Source organism: Theobroma cacao, chromosome 4, assembly GCF_000208745.1.
Source record: "Theobroma cacao cultivar B97-61/B2 chromosome 4, Criollo_cocoa_genome_V2, whole genome shotgun sequence".
Classification (NCBI taxonomy): Eukaryota; Viridiplantae; Streptophyta; class Magnoliopsida; order Malvales; family Malvaceae; genus Theobroma; species Theobroma cacao.
This window is the reverse complement of record NC_030853.1, coordinates 30011325-30021181: the sequence shown is the minus strand read 5'-3', so window position 1 is coordinate 30021181 and position 9857 is coordinate 30011325. Positions and strand designations below refer to the sequence as shown.

The 9857-nt window shown below is 37.5% G+C and overlaps 2 protein-coding genes across 4 annotated transcripts; one reads left to right on the top strand and one right to left on the bottom strand.

The window, feature by feature from the left end:
• On the top strand, positions 1004 to 6425 carry LOC18603400. 2 transcript variants are annotated; one of them, XM_018120315.1, is made up of 13 exons: positions 1004 to 1137; positions 1385 to 1683; positions 1891 to 2070; positions 2229 to 2339; positions 2473 to 2808; positions 2905 to 3081; positions 3245 to 3529; positions 3762 to 3884; positions 4082 to 4279; positions 4575 to 4828; positions 4921 to 5122; positions 5453 to 5758; positions 5893 to 6425. In XM_018120315.1, the coding sequence occupies exons 2-13, from the start codon at positions 1504 to 1506 to the stop codon at positions 6187 to 6189; spliced, it is 2649 nt and encodes an 882-aa protein (XP_017975804.1). In that variant the 5' UTR covers positions 1004 to 1137; positions 1385 to 1503; the 3' UTR covers positions 6190 to 6425. The 2 variants fall into 2 exon arrangements, with proteins under 2 accessions (XP_017975804.1, XP_017975805.1); XM_018120316.1 differs by lacking the exons at positions 1004 to 1137; positions 1385 to 1683 and having other exon boundaries at positions 1974 to 2070; positions 2478 to 2808.
• LOC18603398 (histidine-containing phosphotransfer protein 1) lies at positions 7618 to 9616 on the bottom strand. Of its 2 annotated transcripts, none has more exons than XM_007035354.2 (7): positions 9331 to 9616; positions 9094 to 9237; positions 8747 to 8877; positions 8553 to 8621; positions 8161 to 8232; positions 7992 to 8064; positions 7618 to 7902 (listed from the first exon to the last, which is right to left on the bottom strand). In XM_007035354.2, exons 2-7 carry the CDS (start codon positions 9151 to 9153, stop codon positions 7843 to 7845), a joined length of 465 nt encoding a protein of 154 aa, XP_007035416.1. In that variant the 5' UTR covers positions 9154 to 9237; positions 9331 to 9616; the 3' UTR covers positions 7618 to 7842. The 2 variants fall into 2 exon arrangements, with proteins under 2 accessions (XP_007035416.1, XP_007035417.1); XM_007035355.2 differs by having other exon boundaries at positions 9094 to 9181.

Sequence of the window (9857 nt, the reverse complement as noted above, 5' to 3'; positions counted from 1 at the left end):
TTTGTATTTTTTTTATATTTTTTTAATTTTATACAAAAAATCATATATTGATCAATAAATTAAATCTTTTCGAATGTTACTTCTTACGTTGAACAAGGCAAAGAAATCTTTACATCTTTTAATGGTTAGAGTTCCTAACCAACCAAACATGTCCAAAAATCAAACATTTACATTAAAAAAAACACAAAGGCACTGAGAAACTCAGAAATGTCCAAAGCCCCAAAGACAAAAGAAACTGAATAGATGATGTTACAAATCGAAACAAAATGAAACACCCCCGAGAAGTCAAACCATATTGTCCAAAAATGAATTTAATATTTCATTGGCTTGTTAATTCAATTTTGGCAGTCCCAACACGTGGATTATATAAAATATATTATAAGCCCATTTGCTCTCCTTGAATCCCCTCTATATTTCATGTGATTTTGTATTTCTTTAAATATTTTTCCCATAGATTGTATGGAAAACCACGGGGGATTTGGGAAATTCAAGTTATTTTCATATTAGATATGATTTTTTTTTTGAAAATCAAATTAGATATGATGATAAGCCTGTTCACACAAGCTTGATTTTTATTTATAAAAATAAAAATCTTCTGCTTCAACTTAATACTCTATCTAACCTCTATTTTATAACTTCGCATGGTACATATGTATTGCAATAACTCTTCACTTAATTATTTAATTTTTTATAAATAACATACAATTATTAATTAAAATTTAACATGATATCAGAGCATGTTATTGTCTCCTCTTAGATAGACAAATAAGTATTATTCACCCCTTAATTTACTGTTTTTAAAATTTAAGTAAATACCACAAGGTAAGAAGTCTTTGGTTTCGTTTAGCTCTTACCTGCTATACATGTTTTTTCCCTGGTAAGCTAGTACTAGTCAATCATAGTAACCATAGGCGACATGATCACGTCTCTCTGGCATGTATGACTCTTAAAAAATTCAACTTCAACAACATTATAAAACTCCAATCTCGTTCCATTTGATCTATAAATCAATGGGTTTTTTTTTTTTTTTTTGCTTTTCTGTTGCATAAGAGTTGTAGGAATCTGATCCAGTACAGTTAGAGAAGACAGAGCAGCATCTCATTTGTCTCTTCTCTGTCCTACCGCCGTTCTCTGATGGTAACCGGCGTTTTTACTGCTTTCTCACGTGCTTTATATCAGAATATTATCATTGAAGCTCCTGTTCCTACTTTATCTGGACAATATTGCAGAAAAACTGTTTTGTTGCATCCCCTTTTTTGTATTATTATTATTATTATTATTTTTTCTCATCATATCTTTTAAGTTATAGAGTCTTTGACACTGTTAAGGATAACATGTTCGTAGAGCTCACTCTCTGACTGATCTTTCTTTGTTGTTCTTTTAGTTACGAATGAGGTTGATGTAACAGTCTTTCCAGGGGATCAAAAGCAGCTGTTTGATCACTTGTCATTCTCGGGAGGGAAGAGAATTTTTGTTGGGGGAGCTGTGACTGGAGGAGACAGAATGTTGTGGCAGAGAAACTTTTGGATAGCTATAATTTTGATCATAGAAGTCTTTGGAGCAAGTCTTTACACCATTCAGGCCAAGCCTCATCGGATTCTTTTGGATACAGATGTGGATACCGATGATTTCTTTGCTCTCTTGTACCTCTTGAAGCTTAACAGATCAGAATTTGAACTGGAGGTAAGCTTGATGTAAAAAGCTCATGCTTTAAGCTTACATTCAACACAGACAAAGTTGGAAAACCCTGCATGAGTCATGGTTAAACATGTTGGGTTTTTCCTTATCTTGAATTCTTTCTTAATTTGCACATATGGCTCTTTTGAGTTCTTCAAGGAAACATTTCTTCATGACAGAAACTCTCTGGTAATTGATAATGATCTGATGCAGGCAGTCACTATCAACCCAAATGCATGGACTGATGCCGGGCATGCCGTGAATCAACTTTACGACATTCTTTACATGATGGGCCGCGATGACATAGCTGTTGGAGTAGGAGGAGAGGGTGGAATCCTGGAAGATGGTACCATACTACCAAATGTCGGTGGATATCTTCCAATAATTGAACAGGTCAATCTCTTTATTTCCATCTAATTATTAAAAAGTTAGATGTATGCACAGTAGCATCTTCCTCTTACATTTCTGATCATTATTAAAAGTTATGCTAAAGGTTGAAATGTCATTCGGCTTACATTGTTGCATGCTGAATTTGTAATTGTACTTATCAGGGGATGACAACAGCAGGAGGTTGCAGATATAGGCAAGCAATTCCAGTAGGCCTTGGAGGAAGATTGGATATAGACACTAACTATGGCATTCGAAAAGCATTCCTTCCACAGGTATGAAGTTTGCTTTCATTGTAATTGAGGGGTAGGTGTTGTGTAGCAGCCCAGGGAAGCCTGGAGTGATTTATAACTTCCCTTTTGGCCATATCATCTAGATTTAGAGCTTATGGTTTCTCCATGGAATCAGGGCAGCAGGAAATATTCTCCTCTTCGACAGCCTACAGCTCAGCAAGTGATGATTGACAAAATATCTGCAGGTCCTATTACTGTGTTCGTAATCGGAGCTCACACAAATGTTGCCATTTTTCTCATGAACAATCCTCATCTCAAAAAAAATATTGAGCACATATATGTGATGGGTGGTGGAGTGAGGTCCAAAAACCCAACAGGTTGCTGTCCCAAGAATGCCAGCACATCTTGCCAGCAGCGCCAGTGCGGTGACCGTGGGAATCTGTTCACAGACTACAACAGTAATCCTTATGCTGAGTTTAATATCTTCGGAGATCCTTTTGCAGCACATCAGGTAACTGAAGAAATTGCCTTCTTAGAAAATCCTCGTTGACTGATTGCATATGGATAGAGACCTAAGAGTAACAAATGTATGCGCCAATATTTGTAGGTGTTTCATTCTGGTATTCCAGTCACCCTTGTTCCCCTGGATGCGACAAACACCATCATGATCACTGAGAAGTTTTTTGAGGCATTTGAGGAGAGCCAGGGCACTTATGAGGCACAATACTGCTTCCAGTCTTTGAAAATGGCTCGTGATACTTGGTTTGATAACCAATTCTACACAGTAAGCCTTCTGCAGAATGCTTGTGCAGCATTCTTTTAATTCATGTTGGTAGAACCTTGTAAGGGATACTAATATCATGTTTCCACTAGTTACCAACCATGCAATGCGTATGCAACAACATGTTTTCTGGTGTTAATGCCTTTATTGTTGCTACCTTCTGCAGAGCTACTTCATGTGGGACTCCTTCACATCCGGTGTGGCAGTCTCAATCATGCGTAATTCACACAAGAATAATGGGGAGAACGAATTTGCTGAAATGGAATACATGAATATAACTGTAGTTACTTCGAACAAGCCTTACGGAATATCTGATGGTTCCAATCCATTATTTGATGGCCTCAAAGTTCCAAAGTTTAATCTGAAGAAAGGTGGGGTGCATAGTGGTCATGTCCAGACAGGACTTCGAGATCCATTTTGCTTTGTAGAGAATGGAAAAGGGAAATGCAAGGTAATTGCTTTCTGTCAGTTGTAGCATAATGGAAAACTTTCCAGTAGATGAAACAAAATTTCATCATGTCTAAGTCTAGTGTACCACCATATAATCTACACTCTTCTCTATATTCCAGCTAAGTGGCAGATAATTTTTTAGGTGACAAGTGACCTTTTAGTGCATACTTGCCTTTACATCTATCTAATTGTTACTGACTATCTGGAATACTTTTTGCATTACAATCAAATAGGATGGTTACACAGAGGAGGTAACTGGTCCAGATGCAGTTCGTGTTCTTGTTGCTACAAGGGCAAAACCTAATCAGGACGTTAGCAGCAAACTTGACCGAGAATTTTTCATAAGTTTCTTGGATGTAAGTTCCTACCATTTTTCCTGAAAAAGATATTGAAGTTTTATTATGTTACTCTGATTTGTCTGATATTTACTGATGTTATGTCAGAAAGTGATGCTATTCTTGCTTTTCAAAAAAACAAATTGATGCTCTTCTTATATTTTCCTTTTGCAATGATCTGTGTACTAATGAATGTCACACACATTGCTGGAATGCAGGTTCTAAATCGACCTGAACATGCTGGGAGGTTCAATCTTACCACAGAATTTCCTTATTACAGAGAAGTTCTTTATAAACCAGATTTTAAGAACAAAAAGTTGGGGAAACCTGTTGTTTTTGATATGGATATGAGTGCTGGAGATTTTATGGCTCTATTCTATCTCCTTAAAGTGCCTGTGGAAGTGCTCAACCTCAAGGTAAGTGGTTTCAGTTTGATCAGTTTCACTGGCTATGCATCATATCCACATTAAAAGCTTAACTGAGATGTCAGCACTGGTTTACCAACTAAATTGACACCAAAATGCATGTATGAGCTCTCAAAAGAATGGATATAAATGGCCTAATTGTGTTAACTATTAGGCGATTAGTACATGTTGCTTGCTACTCAAAAAGTATATAGCACAAAATAGGTTCCACTGAATGAAAGTAGAACGAATTTGGTTTGCCAATTATTAGATAAAGCTGCAGATTTGATCCTTCTCTTTTATCCAGGCAATATTGGTAAGTCCAACCGGTTGGGCTAATGCTGCAACAATAGATATCATCTATGATTTGCTGCACATGATGGGCCGTGATGACATTCCAGTTGGTCTAGGAGATGTATTTGCAATGAACCAGTCTGACAAAGTTTTCCCTCCTGTTGGAGACTGCAAGTATGTCAAGGCTATCCCACATGGAAGTGGGGGATTTCTGGATTCGGATACTCTTTATGGGCTAGCTCGGGACTTACCACGAAGTCCTAGAAGGTATTGCTCCTATATCCTTGTTGTTCTCCCTCACTCTTTTGTCCTGTCCTGAAGAGCTTAGAACTGAAGTATAGTATTGACTTTCACTGCAGGTACACAGCAGAAAACTCAAAAAAATCTGGAGCTCCTCGGGATACTGATCACCCTGAACTAAGACAACCTCTGGCACTGGAAGTTTGGACTTCAGTATTGAAAACTCTGGATCCTGGATCTAAAGTTACCATATTGACAAATGGACCTTTGACTAATTTAGCCAAGATTATAACTGAAACAAATACAGCTTCACGAATTGAGGTAAGTGGATTTTATCTCTTCCTTTTGCTCTGCTATGTGAAACATCTGTAAGGAGACAATTCTATACTAGACAGTCCAAATTGATGAATAACACAGACAGCAGGTTACTTAATCAAAGTCTTTCAGAAATCAACTACCCTGTCGATAGCTGTAGGCAGTAGTGACCAATATTCTCTGTGGAATACTCTCAGAATCCTAAATAGTTATGCAGCTGAGTCTGAAGCGGATGGACTTGATAGAACCAACCTAAACGCATGATATACAAGTATTCTGTAGAATTTATGTTTGCTGTATAATGAAACCAACTATTGATTTTCAATGGAATTGCAGAAAGTGTATATTGTTGGAGGACATATCAGCCGATGTAGCCATGACAAAGGAAATCTCTTTACTGTTCCTTCCAACAAGTATGCTGAATTCAACATGTTTCTTGACCCTTTTTCCGCGAAGACAGTCCTCGAATCAGGACTGAACATCACACTCATTCCACTCGGCACTCAGCGGAATGTCAGTTTGTTTGCGGAGACCCTAGGGAGGCTGAAGCTGACAAGGAAGACTCCTGAAGCTCAGTTTGTCAAGCGCCTGTTGTTCAGGCTATACACTTTGCAACAAACTCACCACAGATATGGCCATATGGTAATGTTTCCAATCTATAAACTGCTTGATGTTGAGAAAATGAAACTTTCTCCATTGTAGAACCCTCCAAATTATCCTTGTTTCCTTCCCTGCTTGCTTTCTTCTGCTATAACTGTTATCTCTTTCTTTTGCAGGATACATTCTTGGGTGAAATCCTCGGCGCAATATTCTTGACTGGAGATCATCCCAATCTAAAACCCACCTTGCAAGAAATGCCCATCAAAGTCATTGCTGAAGGTGTTGAATCCAGGGATGGACAGATTTTGATTGATAAAAGGCAAGGCAAATCAGTCAAAATATTGAATAATGTTGACCCTATGGCCTATTATGATCTATTTGCCAATAGATTGGGTGATAAAAAGCAGTCCGCTGTGTTAGGAAGCTATGATGAACAGAGAATAATGTGGAACACACCGCCTAATCAAACTTAAGGAGTTTCCTCCCATTAGGAATTAAATTTTTGTATTCCTTGAAAACAGAAAATTCAATTTTTGGTTTCATGATAGAGCAGAAGCTTTATTTGTATTTGCTCATGTTCTCCATAGCAGAATCTCCTTAGAAGAAACCAACTCTGTTTTATGTTCAGATTAACAAAATGCCATAGCAACACAGGAATACTTTCATACCACTGAAAGTATGAATCAAAGTTCTCTTTTTCTTCCTTACTGTTCCTATCCCGGCTGAGTTATTCCAAGTCTTGCATCACTTTATGCAATCTTTAAAACATTGACCAAAAGATGATAGTCATTAATTCTCCACCAAAAGTTGCAGTCAAAGATTGGGGACCAGATGAACTGAGTTGATGTTTCTTTACAAAGGGTTAAATGTGCTTTGCGTGTTACTGTTTCCTATCTTGGGTTTTAATATTACTTGTTGATTGGCCTGTCAAAGAACTTTCTCTTCCTTATTTCTTCTTATTGCTTTTGATGATGAAACATTCATATTTTAGAGAAAAAAGACCAAACATTTACTGATGTGATTGCCCTTTTCCTTGAAAGTTTCTTCCTTTTTTACTTAATTAACAAAGTATTGGATTGGAAAGTAGGAAAGAAGACTCCAATTTCCAAGTTGCTGTCCATTGGCAGCAGACAAAGAGACAGACCCAACAGATTACGATTGACATTTCTGAGCATCATATCTTCATAAATGGATTTATATTCCTAAATTCCTATAATGGGGAGAGAGGGAGAACAGTAGTACGGGGGGTAAATGAACATGATTTGGCTGTTGTTTCTACAATTTGATTAAACCGCAGAATTCTTTTCTTGCCGCTTTAAATGAGTCTTTTGAAAGCATGGATGCCAACCAAGAATGCTGGACTAATAACAGTAATAAGTAGTAACGGACAATGATTCTTTGGAATTAAATGTGTGGGGGTGTGTGGCAAGAAACGACATGCTTATGCTGATCGCCTGATGGGATTTGTTTCCTACAATGGGAACTTCGATACGAAGGGGCTTCCAAAGCAGGAAGCCTAGCTCTCTCCCCCTGCTGTCTCGCAAAACATCAGATTGAGGAGTAAATTGCGGGAATGGCCAAAATCCTACTTTGGGGATCATACGCCACCAATTCAGTATTTGGCTGTATTGACAGTTATGCAATCACCCGACATGAGTCATGTGTGCGAATTCACGTGTGCATGTATGTGTGTGCGCTTGCTGTTAACTGTTGACCTGTTACTAAATGATGGGATCTAATCTAAATTCTGTTCTCTTTGATCCATTAGCGAAGCAGCATTTCATGACAGTCTTCCACTCATGAAAGACGTGATGGCATGTTTGTAGAACCACCCAAAGCAATGAATGGCATTAGAAATTTTAGCAATTCTAGTGCTTCACAAACTGGACATGAGTCACATGAATGGCAGAAATAGTAGTAGTGAAAAGAGAAATATCAACAGAGTTGGTGGAACTAGCAGGAAATCTCTTTGTTCATGAAAGTCATACAAGCACAAGCTCACTGGTAAGAAGAAAGAGAACCTTATAGTAAGTGACAGAACGGAAGTGATATTACAAAAACCACATGTGCTACTGTTATAAACCATCCCCAAAAATCTTGCTTTCCCCTTCATGTTCATGATGGCCTTACAAACCCATTTCCATCAAAGGAATTGACCCACCAGCAGCCACAATCTGTTGCTCTAGCTGCAGAAAAACAATAAGAAGAACCAGTTTCATAACTCAAGTCATGAATGAATCAATATCATTTGAAGCAAAAAAAATAGTGCACTAACCCTGAACAGAGTCTCAAGCTTGTTCTTCACAAGGTAATACTCTTGTTTCACTTGTTGAAGACATCTAAGGCACCTGCAAAAATTTTTTTTCAAGGTTCATAAGCTTTGGGTAACGAGGAACAGAATAGGAGAAGGACAAAAAGAAAGCTGACAGAGTAAAGCAACTCACGCCTCAATGTTCTGCTCCTCACAGAAGTTGCGGAAAGCAATGCAAGCATTTTTAACTCTCTGTGCACCAATGCTGTTAAACACGCACATACACATCAACCATTGACTCTCATCAAACAACAAAGAGCAAAAAACAGGAACAACTCAACTTTCTAAAAATCTTGTCTCAACTATAACTTCTCTATCACTTGAATGGTCAGATCTAACAAGTTCAGACCGTTTTTCATTTGAATTACCCTACTTTTTGTAGTGCAACTATAGGGTTCAACTACTGATGAAGAAAAAACAGAAATTTCCAAAGAGAGGGAACAGGAAAGGCTTCATAAGGCAGATCAGAAAAGAAGGCCCAGGTTGTCCAGGTTTGAAACTAAAGAAAGGGAACTTTATAAGTACCTGGAGCTGCTACCCTTCAACTGATGAACATGAGCATCAACTTTTTTGAAGTCTACATTTGGCTGATCTCTGTATCAGAAAAAGAAAAGTTAAGGAGAAAATAAAAAAGAAAAATTCAAAGATGCAATGATAATAATAATAGTAGTAAAAGAGAGCCATGGCAAGAATAAAGCTGACACAGACTGAGATCTTACAAAGCCATGGTGAGATCATTGAGAAGTTTTTCAGAATCATCGAAGAAGAGAGAAACAACTTCAACAACAAAATCTGGGTTGCTCTCATCCTGAAGCTGCTGAAGCTGTAAAAACTGACCATCCAAGAAACCCTTCTCTCACCAACAACAAAAACAACCACCCAAAACAGAAACTATCAAAACAAGACCGAGCAAAAAGGAAAACAAGATAAAGCAAACAAATCAAACATACCAAAACAAGAAGAAGAAAACAAAGAAAAAACAAACCCAAAAAAGAAAATGAGTTTTTTGCTAACAAACTTGTACACATTTCAAGTTGTTTTCTTTCTTCCTATTTTGGGTGTTTACCTCCATAAACAAGGATTTTGTGTAGTCCACCAACCTTCTCTGCATCTGACCCACCTCCATGCTCTTTGCCTTTGTTTTGTTCCTCTCTCTGCACACAGGCACAAAACAACTTCCCACTAACAAAAGCTCTATGACCCAATAAAGCTGAAAGTTTGTGGCTTAAATTTTAGATCTTTCGTTGGAATGGAATTATAGGCACAATCAAAAAAACAAAAGGGTATAAATGCTTTCACAAACCTTTGAAAGGGATTTGATGAATTTAATGTGCCGGGAACAAAACTCCAAAAAAACTCTTCCCTTACTTTTCTTAAGTTATTTGTCTAGGAGTGCTAGTGCTGCTACTACTTCTACAGTCTATAAAAGTCTATCCTTCTATTTCTCTGGATTTGTTCTTCAATGCTTGTGTTCTCAGTGTTTTCTTACAGAATCATAGCCCCTCTCCTTCCCTTACATGCACTTTCTCTCCTTCTTTGGCATTATTTATAGGCATTTTAAAAGCACCCCCCCTTCCCCCACTCTTCTCCTTTGCCTCCTCCTCTTTCTCTCTCTACAAATTTTATTCATTTAATTGCTTTAACAATATTTTATATGAAAAAATTTTATCTTTAAATCCTTTTTCTCTTTTGTTTTTCATGTTGGCTTGAACTATTGGTCTACGTTGAAACTTCACACATGGTGTTGACGTGCAAATGACTTCAGTGCCCAAGATTTTTGTTTATATATATGAATATATATGAAAAAGTAAAATGTACCCAATCATTGGA

What these genes read in the sequence shown, in the direction of transcription:
- LOC18603400 (XM_018120315.1), top strand. Translation starts at nt 1,504, where the DNA reads ATGTTGTGGCAGAGAAACTTTTGGATAGCTATAATTTTGATCATAGAA. An exon ending in TGGAAGTGCTCAACCTCAAG is followed by an intron (nt 4,280 to 4,574) that starts GTAAGTGGTTTC and finishes TCTTTTATCCAG; the next exon opens with GCAATATTGGTAAGTCCAAC. An exon ending in ACCACAGATATGGCCATATG is followed by an intron (nt 5,759 to 5,892) that starts GTAATGTTTCCA and finishes TTTCTTTTGCAG; the next exon opens with GATACATTCTTGGGTGAAAT.
- LOC18603398 (XM_007035354.2), bottom strand. Translation starts at nt 9,153, where the DNA reads ATGGAGGTGGGTCAGATGCAGAGAAGGTTGGTGGACTACACAAAATCC. An exon ending in AATGATCTCACCATGGCTTT is followed by an intron (nt 8,622 to 8,746) that starts GTAAGATCTCAG and finishes TTTCTGATACAG; the next exon opens with AGATCAGCCAAATGTAGACT. An exon ending in GAGGAGCAGAACATTGAGGC is followed by an intron (nt 8,065 to 8,160) that starts GTGAGTTGCTTT and finishes AAATTTTTGCAG; the next exon opens with GTGCCTTAGATGTCTTCAAC.